The sequence below is a fragment of the Prunus dulcis genome, chromosome 6, assembly GCF_902201215.1.
Source record: "Prunus dulcis chromosome 6, ALMONDv2, whole genome shotgun sequence".
NCBI lineage: Eukaryota > Viridiplantae > Streptophyta > Magnoliopsida > Rosales > Rosaceae > Prunus > Prunus dulcis.
This window is the reverse complement of record NC_047655.1, coordinates 1,788,995-1,813,240: the sequence shown is the minus strand read 5'-3', so window position 1 is coordinate 1,813,240 and position 24,246 is coordinate 1,788,995. Positions and strand designations below refer to the sequence as shown.

General features: G+C 37.8%; 1 protein-coding gene across 3 annotated transcripts; it reads right to left on the bottom strand.

The window, feature by feature from the left end:
* Nucleotides 1-81: 81 nt before the first annotated feature.
* LOC117632876 (E3 ubiquitin-protein ligase UPL1) lies at nucleotides 82-15,858 on the bottom strand. 3 transcript variants are annotated; one of them, XM_034366482.1, is made up of 17 exons: nucleotides 15,393-15,858; nucleotides 14,296-14,391; nucleotides 14,007-14,213; nucleotides 6,228-13,683; nucleotides 5,755-6,119; nucleotides 5,346-5,663; nucleotides 4,972-5,173; nucleotides 4,596-4,885; nucleotides 3,869-4,155; nucleotides 2,524-3,658; nucleotides 2,273-2,419; nucleotides 1,981-2,061; nucleotides 1,526-1,751; nucleotides 1,300-1,439; nucleotides 1,042-1,148; nucleotides 756-927; nucleotides 82-526 (listed from the first exon to the last, which is right to left on the bottom strand). In XM_034366482.1, the coding sequence occupies exons 1-16, from the start codon at nucleotides 15,423-15,425 to the stop codon at nucleotides 825-827; spliced, it is 11,193 nt and encodes a 3,730-aa protein (XP_034222373.1). In that variant the 5' UTR covers nucleotides 15,426-15,858; the 3' UTR covers nucleotides 82-526; nucleotides 756-824. The 3 variants fall into 3 exon arrangements, with proteins under 3 accessions (XP_034222373.1, XP_034222370.1, XP_034222371.1); XM_034366479.1 differs by having other exon boundaries at nucleotides 5,755-13,683; nucleotides 15,393-15,759; XM_034366480.1 differs by having other exon boundaries at nucleotides 5,755-13,680; nucleotides 15,393-15,759.
* Nucleotides 15,859-24,246: the final 8,388 nt, after the last annotated feature.

Below are 24,246 nucleotides of genomic sequence, written 5' to 3'. Positions count from 1 at the left end.
CACAAAAATCAGAAACATTTCAGGTGACTCAAATCAAAGCATCCAATTCCAACCCAAGAAAGGAAAAAATATAAATAAAAATGAAGGGCAAAATTTGAATCACTTTCTCGCCTTCAATTAAAACCCAAAAACATCCGTCTGGAATTACAATATACATATTCCTAGGCTTATTACCAACATTCAGGTCAGAGAAAGTGAAACTGACTAATCTAAAGGCAGTTTGGCCATAAACTCATAACATAGAAAGAAATCTAATATAAACAACCAAAAGAGATTTTCTATCCCCCATCATCTGTACGACTCCCCAATTTTCGGACATTGTAAGAATCCACAGAAAGAATTTCAAATTTTCAAGCCATTGTCACTGAGGAGCCAACATGAGTCAGCAAAAGTATAATGATCATCTGCTGTATATAGTTGATAAAAGCTTTGCTCTCCGGCCTCCAAAAAATAGATAATGCTTTCAGAGTTCACAAAATCCATCAAAGTTGCTATAATTCCGGGAGCTTTGGTTCGGATCTTTCATCTGCACAAAGAAGAAGAAGAATAAGAGTGAAATACTTTGGTAAGTACTCAATAATAAATCAGATGTGTGTACATGCAATACGGATGATTAGTTAGCACTTCAACCATCACTACAGTTATAGAGAGACCAGAGGAAAATCACATATTATCTTAACTTGAAAAACTAAAGGATAGAAAAGATTAACAAAGTAATTTGGAATAAATAAAAAGGAAAAGGACGTTGAACTGACATGTACATGGTAACTATAAGCGCAATGACTGGTGTGCTGGGGCAACAATATCAGCTGAGGTTCTTTCTGTTAACCAAAGCCAAATCCTTCACTAGCTTCATGAATGGCAAGCATCAACCGTTCATGAAGCTGTTCTTTGGAGGTGTACTCAGGAAGGTCTAGTTGATTAAAGCTGGAGATCACATAGGAATCCATTAGAAACATCAAGCTTGATGAGCATGTAAGCGGGCAGAAAAATATATTTTGTTCCCAGTAAGATGTGCACAAAAACTATGTTTATACTAACCACGTATGAGCAGAGGGCAGCCTGTCAGGAGCTCCATATGCCTTGTGAATCTGAAATCTCTGAGCACCAGAGATACCTTGCAAAGCCCTGAACCCCTCTAACGGAACCTGAAAAACCACAAATACATTAGCTCCACTAATATAAAATGTATCCGTTCAGAAAAACTCACAATCCTGTTTTGGGGCTCATGCATCAACAGAAAACAGGAATAGAAACGCCCTTGCTGTTATTAGCACCCAAAATAAAACCTCTCATTACCTTTGATGTTCCAGTCACAAATTGCAGCAGTCTTGCCATGTCTTCCTTGTTGAAACCTTTAACCACCTCCCAAAACCATTCAACAACACTAGATGCTACCGTGTAGCCAGTATACTCAGTGTTGGCCTTCAAATCATCCACTGCAAGGCCAATGCACCATTCAGATACCTCAAAAGAAGCAAAAGAAGATTATCTATTAAATAAGCTCATATAAAAGGCAACTCACAATCAATCTCTGGAAGACCACTGATAAGTAGCTCAAGCTCCTTATCGTTAAAAATAGATATAAGCTCTCTCGGGACCAATTCAGTGAACCCCTCCAGGAAAGAATTAATTTGAGGACGGATAGCATTTGTCAAGATGTGTTCAGCTACAAGGTCAACATACTCATGCTTAGTTTCTTCTGTAACCCTAATATTTCTTCCTCCCGGTTTGAGCTCATAATCAGTAACCTTTTCAAGAAGAGGATGGAAAACAAAAAAGGAAAACACAAACCAAACAACACAACAAACAAAACATTAGTCAAACCCATGAACTCAAAAATATAATGAAAGTTAAATAAGAATCAATTGACATTTAAGCAAGACTAAACAACTAAATAAAAAAAAACAAAGTGCTTTAAAAACCAAAGAAAATAAATAATAAAACTCACATATCAATCAGAAGTTGACATTCAAATACCTGGTTTTTCTCATAAAGGATATGTTTTTCTTCATCCGCATCCATGCTAAACGTCAGGTCAGGTATATCACTCACATCATTCTGGAGGGGTAAAAAAGGCATAAAGAGAAACAAAAACTTAATATAAAGTCCTAATCCATGCAGCAAAACCATCAGAAAAGAGAATTTCCGAATGAACGATGCATATATTCAATCAGTTAACAAGATAAAAACCTAAAACCAAACCCAGCCCCATCCAACTCTGAAAGATTTATAATAAAAAAATTCAGATTGTGCTCAAAATCCCACTAACCTCCAGCATCCACTTCAAATTCTTGTAGTAATCAGGATCCACAGCCTCTATATCATGGTAAGTCACCTTTACACCAAGTATGTGCTTATAGAAGGATCGAGTGAAATAAACATCCAAAAGTTGCCCATCAAAAAGTGCCTTTGCAACCTGAATAAAATCACACCAGAAAAAATTAAAGAGAAATCTTATACAGACACGAAAAGGTCATAAAACAAGTCTCAAAAACTCATCCAATGGTTGAGAAGAATTACCACACGGCCCACAAATTTAAAGTAAGAAAGATGTTCCGTCTGGTAGACAGAATTGGGGTTTGGCTGGAAAGTTGCATTGTTTCCTACAGTGGTGAAAAGCAATGCACCCTTGTCAAATATAACCCGTGATAGTAATTGATACCACTCTCGTGTCAGACCGCCAGCATCAATACCCTCTTCCCCTTGGAATTGAACATTTAATCGTCCCTTCATGTCCTGATTAGGCCGCATGCGCAACTGATTGTAAGAGTCCTCCAAAACATAAGCCCGGCGAACACTTATTCTCAGTGGACCAGAGAGATGTTGCTCATGTTGTTGCCTAATTCTTGACCGGAAATATGCTCTCTTGTTGTCAAAATCGATTAGCCTTGGTGCCTCCAGCATCATAGTAAGGGATTTCTCCAACAAACCCGGATTCTGTCTGATAAAGGCATTCAAAAGCCGGCGATGCTTCTCAGCAAACCTTGTAAATGTGACAGCACCATCAAATTTTCTCTGAGAATCCCCACAACTGTGGCACTTAGCAGTTGAAGGATCTGAGTTTCCAGCAGATTCTTTGACTTCTCTTGCAGTCACATTCGCATTATCTTGCAGCGTCAAAGAGAGATTTGCTTGTAGCTTTTCACACAAAACAAAAAATGCCTCCATAAAAGGCAGGAGTCTCTGGGTTCCAGGAGGGAGAGGAGACGAAGAAGAAGAACCCTGTACATGGTCCCCAATATTTATAGTAGACATGGTTGGACAGAAAGAGCTCTGACCCAGATGTGTTTCAGTCGCACTTATACAGTTGCTCAATTCTTGCCACAATGGCTCAAGTGCCACATTTAGCTTCGACATGGTGGCACGCTCCTCCTGCTCCGCATCATTCTCCAGTCCTGAATTCTCACTAGCCCTAGGTGAAGTAAGTGAGCAAAGTGCTTGTAATACACGTAAGATTGCTGGCCCAGCCATAGACCCAGCACTCAAACCCAACATCTGTGTATTTCGGAGGGTGACAAGCTCACCAACAGCTGATGCACTCAACCCATGAGCTAGTTCTGAAAGCTCTGAGATAAAAAAAATTCGATGGGCAGCTGCAACTGAAGCCAACTTCTTCAGGACCTCACCAGCAAGCATATAAACTTTATCTGAAAGCCTAATCAAGTAAACAAACGAGATTAGATGCTCCTTTACAACATACTTCACATAGCAGCACAAAGGAGAGCGGGCTGGTATAATATGCAGGTAAAGGAAATGCACGTAACAAATTAAGGAGCAACTACTCAAATAAAGCACAACAGTCAAAAGCTAAACAATAGCGCACACATTCAAATAACGCAAATAAGAATTAGAGAACTAATAATACCCCTCACGACCAAGAAGGCTGCAAAGGTTGTGCAGATCAGATTCTGGCAGCTTCAAGAAAATATTATAAGTATCTGTATTCCTCTTTCCATCTGAAGTTGATGATTCACCACTAATAGGCTTATCCCCATGATCAGATTCTTGTTCCAAAGCAGGACCCTTTTGACCATCTCCTGAAGCTTCATTTATGGCTAGATTTTGAGAATTCCCATCTACCCCTTCGGATTGAGAACGACCCTCTAATTTTGAAGCTGAGGTATAAACAACAACCTGAAGCAGGCCCATGACCTGTAGCACAAAAAAAAAAACCATAAGATTGAGCTGAATTTTAAAAATATTGGATAGATAGCAAGGTATGATTTTAAAATTAAATAATCAAATTATGACTCCAGGTTACACCAAGATATATGGCAAGCAAGACGCAAGTCATCTACCATATGCCATCTTAATTATTTAAAAACTTTTAACAAGAGCAAAATAGTTAAGGAGCAGGTACGGGGTTTGGTCCATAATGGGTGATGAGTTAGACATTTTAAACAATTGAATTACACTCAAACACATTGAATTTTAAATTTAGATAATCTCTCAGGTACAGTTGAGGTAGTATGGAGGTGGACACCAAACAAGAGACTTAACCCCTATAATTGTATAGACAAAATTAAAAAACAACATTCTGCTTGGGGTCACATTCAAAAAATGGTTCATGATAAATTAAAAAAAGGTTGTACCTGCTCAAGATGAGCAGTGCCATGTAAAAAATGAGGCCGGTTCAGGAGTTTTAGGAACAATATCAGGGGAACATTCACGTCCTGCGTGTTTCCAGAAATTTTTGATGAATATCCTCCCTCTCCCATTTTCTCCTTGCCTTTATCCTTCTTGGTTTCCATATGGATAGAACTTAATGGTTCAGGAACGCCTGAGAAGTCAAAGTAGAACAACATATTTGCCACAGCAGAATGATTTGTAGCCAAATAAGTCAATATCTCAAGAATTCGACGCAACACCAAGGGAGGAAGACCTGTTGAAAATGAAAATAGAACATATAAATTCATAGTTCAAAAATAAAAAATCATGTAGATATTTATTGCCACATCAGATGATTACCATCCAACAACTGTGATCGACCATAAACAACATTTGAATTGCAACCGTAAAGCCTTTGGGAATTAATAGTTGCTAGTCCACTGACTGAGCCTTCAGCCTCAGGTCTGATCATATCGAGCAAAAGACGAACTAAGATTGCTCTTGTAACACTATGGGTGCACAAGTTTAGCAAAAGCCTCTGCAAGAGTCCTTTACCAAGGGGCTAAACACGCAAACCAAAACAAATCCACCATGTTAGCAGAATATAATTCAATAAATGATTTTATGCGTGAAGGCATGTCTGCACGTTACCAGTTTGGCAGCTAAGTACGTCCAAAAAAAATCTAGCTAGCACGTGTGATATTCCAATTCCCATAATTAGAATATGGTTTTACCTGGGCTAGTCGTAGAAGCCTAATTAAGGCTTTCAAAGCATTAGCATCCAGAAGCGGCTCTCCTTCAATTTCCTTAACCTTCAAGCTGTCCGCAAGAGCAGAAACTGCCCTCCGACCAATTGTGACTCCAACACCCCTGTCGATTACTGTCTGCCGGTCAAAACCCAATCCATTTCTCCGATTATTTAGCCTGTGGCTGCTTCCAAAAAGACTGCGAGCCTGATAATGACTCATTGCTCGATCTCTTAGCATTTGGGCTTCTGCAAGTAATGGAGAAGGCAATGCAGACAGAACAGCTTCTGAAGAAGTTAAAAGTACCTGGATAAACAGAAAATACAGGATTACTACATATTAAGACAAACAATCACTACAATCAAGGTCATGAAAAGATGCAGTTCCAGATGGAAACCTCTTCGCGTAAATCAGCAGGAAAAGTAGCAATTATTGAAGCATTGTCCATGTCAACTGGTTGTCCCTCAGCCTGCTGTGCAACCCTTTGTGCTCTTTGTTGAGCCAAAACTTCTGCTTGGATATCTGGAGGAAGGGCAGCTAAAAACTCAGGATCAATGTCATCCACAGAAGGCGGTGCATAAGATGGAGGTTGAACAGGCTGAGCTTGCTGTGAAGCAAGAACTTCAGCCCTCAAATCTTCAGGCAGAGCCTCCAGGAAGGTCGGATCAATTGCATTAGCACCAGGAGCCTCATTATTCAAACTAACTGGTTCAGCCTGATTAGCTTCTGGAGCAACCAATGTGTTTTGACTTAACGGCCCATCTGTACCATTTTCAAAAGCAGGCATGGGATGGCCCGTTTGATTTACTTCATCAATGCAATTCATATCAACATCAACATTTGTTGGCACCGAAGAAGTATGAGAATCACCTGGATTAGGTGCTTCGAAGCCGAAACTTGCCGACACATTACCAACCTGGCCCTCTGTTCTTGAGGATCCATCACAACCCACGGCCTCCACTGTAACATCATGTACATTAGAAGGAACTTCAGAACCCCCTTCACATTGTAAATCAGCACTGTCTAACTCTGGAACTGACCCGAGTTGCTCACCAGCAGTACCATTCCCATCACCAGTGTCCATGCTATCATTTGGTGTACTGTTCAGTGAAGGTGGCTGAATTGACATTGGTTCAGGTACCTCGGAACCAACAGATTCTGGATTGACTTGTTCTTGGCAGGGAACACTCTCAGAACTTGAGATGATTTGATGTATTGTTTCACCACCCCTGTCTTGATTTTGATCTTCATTTCGTTGATGGCTGCTGTCATCATTCTCTGCTGCTACTTGACTATCATTTAAAGGAGGGTGATCTGGCTGTTTCTCCTGCACTCTGGAGTTCTGGGACTGTCGTTCAGCAGGGATATCAGCAGGAGCAATACTTCGTAATTCAGATATAAACTGTTCCTCCACTGCCTGTGCAATAGCAGCTGCTTGAGGACCTGCTTGAGGCTGGCCATCATCAGTCCATCGACCATCACCTGGTCCTCTTCGTCCTGATAACTGCAATGAGTCCATACCTACAGAATAATCAGTCAAAGGTGGGGGTGCTGCACCACCCAAACGGTCACCAAAAAGATTGCTTGGTACGTGATCATATGGAAGAACAGGAGCATCAAACATGTAGAAATGAGCTACATCAAAGCTCCCTGATGACAGGGCTTCTAAATCCCGGGATGAATTTCCACCTGCTGACCACATTGAGACCAAATCCCCAGACTGAGAAGGTCTTAAAAGCAGAGGATGTTGAAAGCCATTTGCTTCTGTAACAGTTCGCTCAAAGGAAGACCTACTCGTCTGACGGCGGCGATCAAAACCTAATGGCCTTCGTAGACCAAACAGGTCATCCACGTTAACCCCTTCAAAAGGTTCAGCAGCAACATCAATGAGACCACTTGTAGCTCCAGGCTGTCCAAGTACCTGCAAATGATCAAGCCCATCAAGGGCTTCCCTCCATCTCACCTCTATGACACGATTCTCATGAAAATCGTCATCGTCTTCATCTATCATCTCATCATTGTAATCATCTCCCAAGCCAGTATCATCATGGTCTTCCACATCAGTATCAGCAAGAGACATCATACCACCACCATCTTCTGCTATATCCTCATCCTCATCCTCTCCCTCATCATCATCCTCATCATCCTCACCATCATCACCCATGTCATCATCTTCATCACCCATATCATCATCTGCCCTATTCTCAACACGGAAAGTCATATCAATTTGATCAGTGTTGTGTAATACATTACCATCCATCTCTTCACGCATAAAATCCATCCCAAGCTCCATAGGTGGATTAGAAGCTAGTGGTCCTTCAACATCTATTCTCATGTCCTGTTCCACCAACTGGTTTGGATTTGCATCAGGATTACCTTCACTTTGAGAAGCTCCTTGACCCACTTGTTCGGTCTGTACAGCATCTGTTGCATCCTGCTCACTGCTTATATTCTGATTATGCCCCACAGTATTATCCCCTGATGCGGCAGTTACCTGATCATCAGATCTTCCATTTAACCCTGTGGATTTTTTCTTGTTCGTCTCATCAGATTTAAAATATTGCTCACTAGCATTAGCAGCCCTTGTTAGGCTTTCTAAAGCCTTGAGTATCAAATTCACAGTTTTGGAAGCATCAGGATGGTCCAAATCAATCACATGAAGGATACCAGTCAGACACTGAATCATTCCCCCATCTATCATGCTTTTCGCTATGTCTGGTGAAAACCCGGAACCAGGTAAGTTGCTGGATGATGAGTTTTTTGACAAAATAGAATACACCAAATCAACAAAAGCATAAACCCTTTTATCCGGCAATAAGATGCTCGTAGTGGAACTAGAATCCAAGTTAGAAAATGAGGATAAAGCTTTAACAAGTTCATTAATTACTCGTCTGCGCCCTTCACTGGAACGACCACACAGAACTACCAGAAACCAAGAAGCTTTTTCAGACAACTTGTCTCTCCATTCATCAGGTCCAGCAGATTTATCTATGGTGAGCGGAAGCAACCAATGAATTACATGGTGAAGTATACCACCAAGTCCAGGACCATCCAGTTGATTAGATCCCCGCAAATGAGTCATTTCCAAATCCCGTTTAAGTATAACCCCAACGGCATGTACATACATCAGAAGAATATCACTCAGTAACTTGAGAACAAAGGTCACCTTGGCCAACCCTGCAGATCTTTCAGAATCAGACTCCAATTTCCTTGTCTCATCAACCTTTGATTTACCCTTTACCTTCATAGCAGGCTCATCAACCTCCATAGCAGATAGGTTACTCACACAGTCCTCCTGGCTCTTTGGAAAATGGTATTTCAAGACTATTTCAAGAAGCTGATCTATCACTTGAGTGAGATTGGCAGGGATTTTTTTGTGATTTTTTGAGCATTTACCTGATCCATCATGTAGCTTATTTTCAGGAATCCGTACACATTCGTTGGAAGATAATCCAGCCTCAACAGCTGATACTTTAGATTTTTCCTTTTCCTTCTCTTTTTCCTTCAGTAACACAACAAAGGTCCTACCTCCTGATGTCTCCAACTGACAAACTGCAGCAGCAGCTTTCATAAAAACCAGAGGATCTCTTGAGATCACAGGTGCCATTGATGTCAAAAATGTCCTTGAAGAAGTACGCCCACCATGCCTGTTGCCACTCAGGGCTTGGCGAATCTCCAATTCCATTGCTGTTTGAAGTGTTTGCGGATCTTCAAGGAGATGACGAACTATAGCAGATGCAACAGTGTCATATCCAGGGAAAAAACAACTTCTTGGAAGGCCAAAAAGAGCTGCCAAGCCTCCATTTTCAAGGAACCGTAAAGCTAGAGAATGAGTTTTCGTCAAGCGAGCACATAACTGTAAAACAGCCTGCATGATCATAGATGGGACATGCTGCTTTATCAAGTCACACGCAACTGCTAGCACGTTATGACATTCTTCCATAGTCAAATAACCAGTAGATTTCCCCAATATTTTCTCAAATGCCGTGGCAGAATCTTTTTCATGGCTATCTGTAGCCTGTTTTTTCTCTGTATCTGATGCAGGGATTGACAAGGACGCATGCTCTCCAGATTCAGGCAGAGACCCTGTCTGAGTATCTTCAACGTTTTCAGAAATTTTGGGCCTTGATTGCAACATATTATCCAAGATAAGCAGTAGAGCACTGATACATTTTGGGACAATAAGCTCATTGCCCGACTCATCTTTGGCCTTAAAGTTCATCAAGATATCTATTGCAGCAGACACAATACCATGTTGTGCAGCAGTTTCCCTTGTGCTTCCATCCTCAGAAAGAAGCAATGCTATAACATGTGATACCATACTCAATGCACTGGTATCCTTAGAAAAATCTAATGGACAGTTCTTTAGCTGCTGAATTAGATAAGATACAACTCTTGGTCGGTCTTCACCTTTGTTCCGATTGCCAAGTGTCACAAGCAAATCTGTCAATGGGAATGCCATGGTATCACTACTCTGAAACAACTTAACCGACGCCGCAAGGATATCGTCAACAGGGGGAGCTTTCACACAACCCTCTTCTGCCAGCACATCCACAGACTTGTCAACACTATCAGCTTTTGATGCGTCTGATGAATTTCCTAGTGAAAGAGCAAGTGCCCGAGCCAGTTCATCATCCTCCTGCACAGGATCCTCGGGATGACTAAAGAGCCATTCCATGGCCATTTCAACGCTATTTGTTTCCACCCGCCTAAGCGCATCCTCTGCTCTGGCCCTTGAAAAACCCATCTCAACAATGGTAGTAATAGTACTTTCATCAAGTGGTGGTGGCATGAATCGTTGGTTTGTACTTCCGGAAATGCCACTGCGATTCTGCTTCACGTCCCCAACACCAGAATATACATGCATAACAAGTGAGACAATAGAAGCAATGAAACCTGGACTACAATTTGGAAACATGGGGTGGTTCCAGACAGGAAGTATCACATCAAGAACTTGAGATTGAAGCATACGAACAAAAACTTCGGGGTCCCTTGGCACAGGAAAAAGCCCAATTGACAGACCAACTGCAACTGGCTGAACAAGCAACTGCGCCTGGGATGCAGAGGTTGTCGACAAGAGTAAAGAAGAATTAACAAAATACTCGAGCACACGGCAATAGCTCTGTAAAGTATCAAGCAGCCATGGACTGTGGGACAGTTTACTTCCTTCAGCTGTCTTTTCATGATCAATACCTGATGTTGGCACACAGTATGGTAGGGTCCATAACAACTGACTAGTAGCTTCAAATGTCGTAAGCAGCTCCTTAAAGGTACCATGGACATAGAAATTATTCACTGTTGTGGTATAACAAGTTCGCCGCCTGCTGTCAAATGTAAGTGACACCATATCATCCACAACTTTTCCCAGATATCGACACTTGACTGAAAGTGAAGTATCAAGACCAGCTGATGTAGAATGCCCAGAGAAACTAAGAGACTCAAGAAACACTTTAGCTAGGGCAGTTCCAAGAGTCTTTGAAGCCAAAGTCAATGACCCTGAGTCAACTCTACGCCGATTTGGTGATGTGAACCCCTTGACAAGAGCCGTGAAGAAGGAGCGTAGTGTGGAAGCCAGCTTGTTGAGAATTTCCATCACAAGAACATCAGGACTTTTCTTTTTTAAATCCTGGGAAGTAGATGTCTCCGATACTGTTGATGAAGATTCAGAATCAACATTTAAAGCCTCCAAATGACGGCCTGTCCTTCCACCCCTTATGCGTGTAAACCCATGTCGACTACGACGGTGCAAACCTTCACCAGAACGAACAACTGAAAGAAACTCACGTTCTCCGGCCCACAAGGGCTGATTCCTAATAGAAACTGGATTCATATATCTCACCATTGGAATATTAGCATCATCATCACTCTCTCTTCCAGACGCATTAGACGGTGCTGCCTCAGCACTCTCTGGTTCTTGTTCAGCACTGATCTTCTCATCTGACTTGACATCGTTACACAGAGATATCTGCCAAATGATTTCTCTGTATGTACTCCCAAGATCTTTCAATACATCAGCATCTGCTGCACCCAGTTCAGACACCACAGTAGTCGTCCCTTTCAACAGAACATTAGACAGAGACAGAATACCTTCAAGACTGGAAAGATGTTTCAAAACTTTAGTTTGCTTTGCAGAATCCACCACAGCAAGTTGAGTCCCTCCAACTGAAACTAAGAGTTCATTTGTTGATTTCAGATGCTCTCTCAAGAATGAACACACTGCCCGAGCCAACGAAGCAGAATGTTGTGGTGAGAAGTTCTTAAATGCAACGGAAATACTCTGGCCAACTGAAACAGAAAGAGGCATTAAAGGCAAGGTAAATAACTGCAGGACAGCTTCAACTCCTTTCTTCTCCACAAATATACGGCATGTGTCACCATTCTGAAGTATTGTTTCAAGAAGACGTGCAGCATTGCTGACACAATCAGGAAGGAATAATTCAACATTCCCCGTTAAAGAATCAGAGGATGGTTCGGCAGTCTGCTCTGAACTATCCATTTTGGATGATTCCCCTCCATCAGACAGGACCAAGTTCCTCTCTTCTCCATCAGTTTCCATTGGAACAGGAGTAGAAGAGCACAGAGGATCAGTTGACATGTACGAAGCATCAACCCCATGTCCAATTTTTGAAATTGCATTTAAGATCTCAATCAGCATATCCACTCCAGGCCCACGCAATGAGGAAGCATGGCGCATTAATTCATCCAATCCACTAGATAAGGAGCCGGGTGTATCACTGGTAAGGGCACGCAGATAGGTTCTTGAAGTAAATATCTTCACAAAGCACCTCATAGCATTTCGCTCTTTCACAGCCTCAAGCCCATTATTAGTATTTATGCAAAGGGCATCTAGACACTGTGGTATGCATGTAATGGCTTCAGCAGAGCAAAGAACACCGTCCATTATAGCATCCAAGAAAGCAGAAGGAAGGCCTGCTGCATCTAAGACCGGAAAACAGGTAGGATCTTTGTGAATTAAATCACTCATGACTGTGGATGCAAGTGAAAACACCCCACCACCAAAATCTTTTGCCCTTTTAAATATTATGCATAAGCATTGTGGCAATAGACTCTCCTCTGAGCCGTAAACACGGGCAGTATTCCCTGGGGCATAAGTTCCAAGGGATATAGCACGCAGTAAAGCTTTCATCAGCAAACGTCGGTGATAGGAAACTAGTGGTTCTGAATACAAAGGCTGCATGTTGTCTAGCTCTGTGGAAGTCCCTGCAACTACTTGAGCACTCCTCCCAATGATCTCAGAATCTTCATCTTGTTGCTTTGAGCCATTTTCTACATGAGACACTTCCACATGAAGGCGAGAGATGGTATCGTCTAAACCACCCAAATCTCGAAACAATGCAGCAGCTGGATTACTGTAATCCATAAAAGCTTCTAAAATATGCACAGATGTGCTGACCAGATGAAGGTGCTGTGGGTTTGTATCTTTAAGCAAAGGCAGAAGGGTGGGAATAAAACCAGCTTCACGCATGGCTGAACAACCTGATGATGATGAAACCAAAACTGTGACAAGAGATAATAGAGCCTCAGCAAAAACAACAGACCACTTTGATGTATCACTGATGACAGAATCAATGGCCTTCTGCATGAGACTGGATAGGATTCCACGTTGCCCACCCGACGTGACAGCAGTCAAAACAGTAGGCTGTCGGGACCGATCTTGACATAGAGCAACCAATGAAAGAAGACATAGAATTCGAATTTTCTCAAGAACCACATCTTCAAAGCTCAATAACGACACTAATTCATTGACAAACTCAGGTTCAGTGTTGAAGAAAGAAACAAGGTCGTCAGCATCACTATTTGCTTGAACAAGAACTATGAAGGCATACAAGCGAATGCATGCATATTGCTGGCGGGTAGCTAAAGAACCAAAAGCCCTTGCAAACCGCAATCTTGTCAATAAAGAAAATCTTAAACTAGAGGGTACATTGTACTCGGCAATTAATTTACTCAAAAGCTCAAGATCTGCCTCTCGATGAGTGTTGATGTTAGGTAAATGAATGATTTGTAAACCTTGGGTGGCAGGGATGTCATCTGTTGAATCATTCGATGCATAGAACTCAAAATGAAGGGTACAACCTAACTCATAAGCAATATGGCCACAACCATTCTGTATTGCACAAGCAATTAATCCAAGACCCTCTTCTTTTCCCCCCCAACCTTGTGCAAGAGCGAATAACTTTGAATTTAGTGCAGCATCTCTAATGGAATACTTTCCAACTGTTTTCTTTAAAAAAGCAGCTAAAGTCTGCAGGCAAGCCTCAACCACATCCGCATCAGTGCAAGCAAGCAGAGATGAAAGATGCTGCTGCAATAACATATGGAAACAAAGATGACATAAAACTAATGAATGGGAAAAAGAAGAAAGAAATTAAAACTAATTGAATTAGCTAAAGAAAAGATGAAGGAATAACGCAATGAAATGCAAGATGATCAATCATCGTAACTCAACTCAATAAGCCTTCACCTCAAATATAAAAGGTGGGCAGATATTTGTCTTTAGTAACCCCAGAAAGCAATAATGGTATAATAATATGTAGAAGTTATAAAAATTCTAAAGCAGACTAACTAATCCTAAACAACTGAAAATTACTCAACAAAAACTGAGAAGGTGAGTGGAGACATTTTTACCTCGTAAGAACTATAGAAGTGCTTATTTGTGCAGTTCTCCAAAATTATCCTTATGACACGGAGAACTTGAAGAACAGCTTCTCTTGGAAAAGGAGGATCAGAGTCTAGAAAATTATCCTCGACCTGCAAATCCTTCCTGGATTTTATGTGCTTCTCAAAAAATGAATCGAAATGGTTGAAAAGATCAACCCAATGATGGAAATCCCCCTGCGCCCAAAACAAAAGCACATAAGTCAAACTTCATATAAATAACCATATCAATGTAACAGGTAAAGGTTATAAAAACCACCTTATCAAACTCCCAGACAAAACCTTTCAGAGGTCCCTCTATATTCTCAAGTGGAACAGCAGTGACACTGTTGATGAAGGATCTAATTTTTGGAGGCTGAGAAAAAACAAGGCCAAACAAAAAGTAATAATAATCGTCAGTACTTGCAGAATCGCCAAATTCCTGTATATGAAATTAGTACCCAACCAGCATATACACATAAAATACCAGAAATGGATAAATCATTTGTAAACAATAAGTTCTCCAAATATAACGAGGAAGGGACATACAATGTAGTGCAAACAGTGAGAAATGCACATACAACATAGTGCAAACAGTGAGAAAGGCACACCCAAGGTAGTGCAAACAAGACTGTATCCTAGAGATACTTTGTTTTACCGCACCTTAGCCCCTCTTACTTTGGTAACGGTGTCCAATTCTAAGTACAGAAAATAAACAACATTGAACCTAGTGTCAGAAATTGAGGCAGTGGAAAAAGTTTCCCAAAGGGCGACTGGATCAACCTTAATAACCCTCAGCATGAAATGGTTAAGTTCACTCCTATTGCCCCAACAAATGATAAGGGTAACAAAGTTGAATCACTGAAAATCTTCAGAGAGCCATATTCAATTAGATGCTTATAGTGAAAGTTATGATCATTCACACACTCACCATTTCTATCTAACTCTTTCAGGTAAGCACAGTGACTCAACTCCCAAAGTAAAATTTTATCGTGCGTAACATAAATGTACTGAATATTTTACATTCTTGTACTCCAAATTGTATAAACAATTTAATATGAGAAAGAAAAAAATTCCTATCTTTTTGAGTTGTATCTATACCTATTTAAAAACCAAAGAAAACATAGCAAATTGATGCCCAAAACCAGCCAAATAAGCAATTGCATAAGAGAGTTCCACTCACTAAGATAGCATCATAACTTTAACAACTAAGAGAAATAAATCAAAATAAATGGGAAAAAAAACAAAACCCAAAACCATCGACTTGTCAAAATTAAAATATAGAGAAAAAACAATACTTTATTCATGCACATATATAACATGTGCATGTATTTAGAAAACAATGAAAATCGGTTCCATTGATAGAAATATACTGACCACTTCAACCGCCCTCCTCCTCTTTAACTTCATATTGAAACTGAAAGCATTGCACGAATCAAAACCTCTTTGAAATAAAAGCCGATCAATCCCCAAAAATCCAAGAATTGATCGAAGAGCAGAGACTGAATTGGGGAAACGAAAATTCTGAGGCAACTATTAAGTGTACAGGAAATTGAACTGAGTAAGGTTCGGTTCAGGCAATTTCACGATGATCGGATCGTCAAACTTTGATTTTTCTAGAGTAATCAGATGAAATTTCAGCTTTTCTGCGATCAAGATTAGGGTTTTGATGAGATCGCACAGAGAGAGAAAAAGAAGCAGAGAATTGGAGAAGAAATAAATAACTGAGAAGAAGCTAAGAGTGTCGTATATATATGAGGGAAGAGAAAATTACAGGAAAATGGGAAAATAAAAGAGACACCGGGAGAGATAATGGGAGGAAATAAATAAAAAAACAAAAAAAAACTTTTTTTTTTTCTGTTGGATAAAATATATAATTTAATTGTAACCAGAAAGATAATATATAATTTAATATTTTTTTGTTGGAATGTCCTATAATTAAATACTTAAGTTTCTAAATATTAACGGGCGAAATGAATTAAGCTATATAATATAAATTTACATAGTGCATGAACACTAGTACAAGTCTAGAAAAGTTTGTATCCTAAATTGCTCCTTCAAACCAAGTGTCCCTTAAATTCAAGCCCAAAAAAAAAATTATCGGTTAAATGGAGAATCGCCTCTAACTTCACAAAGACGGATTCTTTATAAGGTTTTATACATGTGTTAGAGTTTATGATTTAATATAAATATTTATCCATGTATTCACGATAATAGTTTGAGTCTACTACCAATCTGTACTTATTTTTTATTTATAACTTTGCCATATTTTTCAAATTAGTGAAGTACAAAGTTAATATAAAAACAACTTTGCCACTAGTGTAACTTCATTTATACTATCAAGTACACAATGAATAATACTATATGGCATGGAAACATTATTAGTGAAGCTTTATGTCATATGAAGTGCACAAATTTTTGAGTCTAGCTATGGTGGCAATTCACTAAAACCCATAATTACAACAAGAGTTCAATTATTAATATATGAACATTGACAATGAAGTATAGTTTAGTGAAAAAAAAATACTGACTTGCATACATTTGGTCTCAGATTCGAAACTGCATTATGGATGTTGCAACAATTGATTTATTGTAAATGGCTTGGTAGAGTGGCCTGAAAATATAGATGCTGCTGCCAATAAAGTTTGCATTATCAAATTCAAAGCACCGTGTGCATGTTTTGTTTTGTCCTTTTTGTGACTTTCTTAATTGTGAAGTAAAGAGTGTGGGCAGTTGACAAACTTTTTTCCAAGACCAATAAATCAAAAACCCAATTAAGACTTTAATAGTGGTGACATTGGGAGGGCACGAGAAATTTTTTTATTTTTTAATAATAATTATGTGTTTTCAGCTTGACAACATCAAAATATCTGAAATTTTTTTTTGTTTTTTTTTTTTTCCGAGTTTGGAAGAATCTTGAAATACCACTATCTATGTCTAGTGTGAATTGGATGTGCCTAACTTGACCAAAAAGAAATCATACTTACCAATTAAAAATGCATAACTTTATAAATCAAACCACAAGTTTCTTGATACTTTGAGGAAACATATTCCTAAAACATCTTTTCCTCTTCATCACCAAAATGAAAAAAGTGAAAAGGAAAAAAGGAGTAGGCAATTAAAGTCGGTTATTCCTTTCGTGGGGTCCAATTCAATTAGCCTAAAAAATATTCACCAACAAAAAAAGAAAAATTTGATAACCTCAAAAACCTTCAACTTGGATAGTCTCTTCTTGTACTTGTACGCTTCTACCTCTAATTTTATAAAACAGGCCCAAACATGAAACCTGCTCAAGTAACGGAACCCAATAAAAACTGAGGCCCAATTTCGTTAAAATAAAATGTTCCTCATAATTTATTTATTATTCTTTGGCTTAAATGCTAAAATGGTCTTAGTGTTTTACTACGTTGGTTAATTTAGTCCATGTGTTTCTAATTTAGCTAATTAAGTCTTTGTGTTTACAATTATTAATCAACGTGATCCATTCTTTAAAATCTAAGTTTAAAAAAATTTAAAACTATTTAAACATTAATTAAAAAACATAATTATTTGAGTTCAACCATTGCCTAGCCATTTACCCTTATCCGACCAGCTCCCAGCAAGATCTTCCAGAACCTAACCATTGCCTAGCCATTTGCCCCATCCTCAGTCATGGCTCCCAGATCGCTCACACCATCTCCGACCCCCATCTCTCCCTCTTCTGTTGTATGCCTTCGTTCATCACCCTCCCTCAACCTGCAATGGTCAACCCCTTTTCCCACTACTCCACTCGTTAAGCAACCCTTCCCCTCCCCGGACTACGCCTCCTTCATTTTTTCAAGTTTTTTTTCTTCCCTAATGTTATGTTAGTTTAATTGAAGTTTTAATATTTTTAAATCAATTCAACCTTTTTTAATTTTAAAAAGCTTTATAGCTTTTCAAAAGAAAAAAAAAATCAATCATGTTCATATTTAACTTCCATTTTAACTAAATGGACTAAATTGGCTAATGATCTTAAACACAAGGATCGAATTGGCCAAATTAAAAACACAGGGATTAAATTGGCCATTGTGCTAAAATACAAGGACCATTTTGACACTTAAGCCTTATTCTTTTAAAAGAAAGGGGCTTTCATTTTAAAACATTATATAGTTTAATAACTTGGAAAATATGAATACAATTTCACCTAATTAGAATAAGGTCAAAGACCAAAAAGTAATACCTAATTTTACAATAATGTAATTAAAAAACATCAAAATTAACCACAATGCCACTCCTTCTAAGGCAATCATATTATACCACATGTCCACCTTTGGCAATCCTCCTTCCGACCTGCCATTGCCATTGCCACCGCCAGCCGTAGGCCAACCATCACCTTTCAGCCAGGGACCAACTCCGTGCCTTTTATTCACCCTAAAAAAAATAAGGGAAATAGCTCTAAACGCTACCATTTTTTTAAGGCTTAAATGCTAAAATAGTCCATGTGTTTTATCTTGTTTGCCAATTTAGTCCATGTGTTTTTAATTTAGCTAATTTGGTCCTTGTGTTTAGCACTGTTAGCCAATATGGCCCATTCTGTTAAAATTGCCGTTAAATAAACATGATAATTCTTTTTTTCTTCTTCTTCCTTTGAAAACCTATAAATTTTGTTGAAATTAATTTATAAAAATTGAATTAATTTAAAAACATATTAAAACTTCATTAGAACTAAAACATAGCATTAGAAAAAAGATTTTTAAAAAAAACAGGATGGGCGTAGGGCTACTCAGCAATGTGATTAGAGGGAGTGGGGCGATGACTGTATGGTGAAGATTCTACTGGGAGATGGTCAGGAGTTAGGGATTGTTCTTGAGAGAGAGAGAGAGAGAGAGAGAGAGAAAGAAGGGGAGGGGTGGGGTGGATGGCTGTGACTTGGGGAGTTGGGGTTTTTGCGTGTGGGTGAGTTGTTACTGGGGAGAAAGGGTGTTGCTGAAATTGTGTTGTCCTTTGGTTTTTAATTGCTTTTAGCTTTTAAATCTTATTTTTATTTCATAATTATTTATTTTATAGATTGAATTCAAATATTTATATTTTTTATTAATATTTTAACAGAAGTTTAACGAATTGGATTACATTAGCTAACGGTCCAAAACACAGGGACCAAATTAGCCAAATTAAAAACACATGGACTAAATTGGCTAACGGGCTAAAACACAGGGACCATTTTAGCATTTAAGCCTTTTTTTAATTTTAACTGGAAATACCATCTTTCCCCACAAATTTTGCAAATATCACCTATAAATACATACTTATAGGCCACTTATCGGCCAAATAACATTTTTGGTCAGTTTTTGGTTTCTCTCTCTGTCACATCCCGAGATTGGCTCCGCCGTAGCACGATATTGTCCGTTTTGGCCTCTCCTCTTTGTCTTCACGATTTTGTTTCTGGGAGCTCACGAGCAACTTCCCAGTGGGTCACCCATCTTGGGATTGCTCTAACCCCCAACTCGCTTAACTTCGGAGTTCCCATGACTCTGAAGCCAGTGAACTCCTAAAAAGCTTCGTGCTAGATAGAGGCGGGCATGTACATATAAGGCACATCACCTTCTCCGTTGGTCGATGTGGGATGTTACACTCTCAGCTCTCTCTTTGCTCTCACTCTCTCTCTTTCTCAACTCTATCTCATAGTTCTCTCTTCCTCTCTCAACTCTCTCTCTCTCTCTCTCTCTCTCTCTCTCTCTCCATCTAGCTAACTACGCCTCTTCTCACGAAGAAGAAGATCAAGAACAACCTACATGACTCACAACTTTGCCCTCAAAACCCACTTCTTCCTCTTCCTCTCTATTTTCTTCTCTACCCAAATCCAAACCCCAACTTCATCTTCTGCAACCTAAACAAACCCAAACAAAACCATCTTTTCTGAATATGATATCATGTCTTGGCATTACTCTCTCTCTCTCTCTCTCCATCTAGCTAACTACGCCTCTTCTCACGAAGAAGAAGATCAAGAACAACTTACATGACTCACAACTTTGCCCTCAAAACCCAGTTCTTCCTCTTCCTCTCTATTTTCTTCTCTACCCAAATCCAAACCCCAACTTCATCTTCTGCAACCTAAACAAACCCAAACAAAACCATCTTTTCTGAATATGATATCATGTCTTGGCATTAGGTGGACATTGTTTGAGCATTTTGGTCCAATTTTTGGGGGTTTTGAAGTCAAAGTTTATATGCCCTCTTTAAGAACAGCCTCTCAAGAAAATGAATTGTTGGGAATATATAAGTTTTGATGTTAAATTGAATTTGATTACTGAAATTGGAATTGTGATTGATTTCTTCTGTATTTTGTGTAGAAAGTGAAGTATTGGGATTGATTTTGTTTGTCTAAAACAACAAATGTGTTTGTTCTTTGTCAATTGATTCTTGCATTTGGTATTGGGATTTTCTATGAACTTATGATTATATCATAGTGAGGTAGCATTGTTGATTTGCTATTGCAATTGTATTGTGATTTTATTTCAGTTGTATTGTAGTGGTATTGCTATGGCATTGTTGTTATATAAATATATATTTTTGGTGTTTTATTGATATGTTACTGTAATTTAATAGAAATATATGTTGATATCATTTTTCTTTATCTGCTTGTGATTTGAGTAAGAGTTGAGATTATTCTTCGCTAAAGTATTATTTACGATATCTCTCTCTCTATGCTCTTCGTATTTTTCTAAATATTTATATGTTAATTTAATGTCTGGTATTATTTTGGAACCATAATCATTGTCTCTTTAAAAGATTGCTATGAAATTGTTACTTCATTTTCTTCTTTCCTTTGTTTTAAGATATTTTTGTTTGGAGAAAAAGAATGCTGTTTTTGTAATCTAAAAGACTAGGTATCTATGTCCCGCATCTTAGGATTAATTGAATGTGCTTTTTGATATTGAATGTGCTGAAGTAATTTCTACTTGATTTCAATTTGCCTATAAAACTTGTTGATTGGTGCTCAACAAGTTGGGTTTTTGTAGCTTATGTTGGCGTATAATTTAGGTTCGCTTTTTTGCATGTGTGTTTTAATGGATTGGATCTTCTACCTGTATGTTTGTCAAATCTCAGTCATGTTTCTGAGATGAGTTGTGCAGTAGTGTTGGTTGAAATTAATATGTTATTTATTCATTGCAAGCATATTGTTTCCCAACGGTGAGTACTTGACCAAATTATAATTTACTGCAGTTTTTTCTTGACAATTTATGTTTCTTTCTCTTTTTCTTTTCAAATTGCACAAAGAAAAGAAAAGCCGCACCCAACTCGTTTCCCTGTCAAGAACAAATTTGAGGTTAACAGTTACACAATGTGTTTTAGCTGGTTTGTGTAGGTACTAATGTGCAAGTTATGCACTGGCGTTGGAGACCATTTTGTGCATAATATAATGTGCAGACACGGAGTTCTTTGAGATGTCTTCTGAAGACAAAAGCAAAGCTTCTATTATGAAAATGCTAAGCAAACTTGCAGCAAACTGTACCCATCATTGATTATGCTTGTTATTATTAGGCCCAAAGAATTAGTAAGGACATCTAAGACATTATATATTCTTCTTGTGGAGCCGTATATTTCTAATATTTGTGTAATGTACTTGATACTGTTTTTGAGGTCATTATTATAATGATATGAAATTTTCATACATGGTTATTATTTTTTATGTACTACTTATTATCCGTAGCAACTGAATATTGTAATAGTTCAACAATTAGAACATTATATAATATGGGAAAGAGAGTACAAAGACATCCATAAGGTACTTGTTTATTGCCATTTTATTGCTTTTTTATTTATTTATTTATTTTATTTTTTTGGTCAACTTATTTTTTTATTTATTGCTTTCGCATTAGTTGTCTATTGCCATTTTATTGCGTATTTATTGCTTTCATATTAATTTTGTATTGCATGTCTATTGCTACTTTATAGTCTACATGACATTAAATGGAGCGGAAGCAACTATGGATATCGTCAAAATTAACATTCTTACATTGTCATCTTTTATGTTTCAAAACTGTTGTATACATGACTGCGGTGCCTCACTCAAAATCCCAAAGTTTTTAAGTAAATTGAACTAAAATTTCATTTAATGGTATCAAAATAATTACATGGTCTCCTATACAATAATATTCAATACAAGTTTTTTTTTATTTCACGTAATCTTAAAAAATGACCAAGTATCTCAAGAATTAACAAATTGAAAACAAAAATCTCCTATTTAATTGTAAAAAAAATTATTAAGAGGGAAGAGAGTTGACCATTATTAAGATTGAAGTTAATTGTCTACCACAAAGCAATAAAATGGCAATAGAATGACAATAAAGAGGCAATAAAATAGAAATAAACAAGCAATAAAAAACAAATTTGAATTTCAAAGGCCCAAATAATTTCCACTTCTCAGACAACTTAAGAAGATGACTATTGCATGCTACTATGCTACTAAGTACAAGCTAACTGCAAGCAATGAGTTCACCCACAACACATAGAATTGCTATAAGAAGAATACACAAGAACTAATGAAATAAAGCATCATGTCATAAGGCTCCACAAGAAGAATACATAATGTCTTAGATATCCTTACAAATGACTAATTCTTGGGGCCTAATAATAACAAGCATAAGCCAAACTTATTTGCTAGTTATCCTCAAAAGTCATGATCCAAAATCCACTAGCTAACTAGTCTCTCCAATATACCAAAATATTTCATTCATTTATAGAATATAAAATACTTGATAAAACAAACCAAAAAACATGAAGCTTTCGAAGGCAAATATTGTTGGAATTTTAAAAGGTTTTAAAAATTTAACCATTTTATTTATTTAATTATTTTGGCTGTTTTATTTTATTTATTATGGGGGTTATAAATATTTAATATTTAGGTTTTATTTCTGGTTGGTGAATGCCTTAATTTTATGGTTGGTGGACTTTTATGGTTGGTGAAGGTTACATGTTTTTGGATGCCTATAAAAGGTCACTCCTCCTTCACATTTGAAATACAGACAATACACACAATAACACACAATACATTATCAGAATATCAGATACACATTCTAATTCTCTCATTGTCTACTTTTACATATATTATCTACTTTATATTATTATTATTTTGGGCAATGGTTATGTGACTTGGATACCTATATCTGTCTGTGAATGTGCTCATAGCGGATCTTGAGTTTGTGTACAAGGGTCGTATCTTGGAGTCTTGTAGACCGTCAGTACCTGCACGTAGGGAGGCTACAAAGGCTTTAGGACAGCGTCTTTGACGTGCTTCACCGTACCAAACTCACCTTCTTACTTATTATTTATTTTCCTTTTACTTACCTATTATTTTGTTTTCTTCAATTTTATTATACCTTTAAAGCTTTCCAATTTATTTATATGTTACTTATAATATAAATGTTTTGTATTTGGCTTTACGGAAAGAGGAAAACTATTATTTTTTATAACAAATATTTCATTCATATGGAAGTCATTTTCATCAAATGCAGAATGACATGTCAACCATTGTGCTTTCACCCCACAAATTTGCTAAATATACACTCTAGCTATGTTCAACTATATGTCTGTTATGTATAAGCTTTTCATAATTTCTTATCATTTAAAAACTTTTGTTGGTATTGAACTCAAGACACCAATGAAAACATTTTGAGGCAGTTTGAATACGTACAACATAGCAAACTATCACAATTGAAGAATACCTCTTACCCAAGATGTGTGACATAGATACACTGCTGGCATACAAGACTTTTCAAATTTTAGACAGCCAAAGTTTAAGTGCAAAAGTAGTAAACTGACATACATAAAGTCTGGATCTTGCAGATCAGAAAACACTCACCAAGAGTACCTAGTCTTTTAGATTACAAAAACAGAGTTCTTTTTCTCCAAAAAAAAAAAAATCTTAAAACAAAGGAAAGAAGAAAATGGAGTAACAATTTCACAGCAATCTTTTAAAGAAACAATGAGATTGACAATGATTATGGTTCCAAAACAATACCAGGCATTAAATTAACACATAAATGTTGAGAAAAATATGAAGAGCAGAGAGAGAGAGAGAGAGAGAGAGAGATTGTAAATAATACTTCAACCAAGAATAATCTCAACTCCTACTCAAATCACAAGTAGATAAAGAAAAATGATATCAACATATATTCCTATTAAATTACAGTAACATATCAATAAAACACCAAAAAAAATCAATATAACAGCAATACCATAGCAATACAAAAGCAATACCACTACAATA

Bases quoted from the DNA above. Each gene is read 5' to 3' on its own strand.
- LOC117632876 (XM_034366479.1), bottom strand. From the start codon at position 15,425: ATGAAGTTAAAGAGGAGGAGGGCGGTTGAAGTG. The intron at 14,214-14,295 runs GTGGTTTTTATA...TTTTGGGCGCAG, and splicing joins TTGTCTGGGAGTTTGATAAG to GGGGATTTCCATCATTGGGT. The intron at 2,420-2,523 runs GTAATTCTTCTC...GATTTTATTCAG, and splicing joins TTAAATTTGTGGGCCGTGTG to GTTGCAAAGGCACTTTTTGA.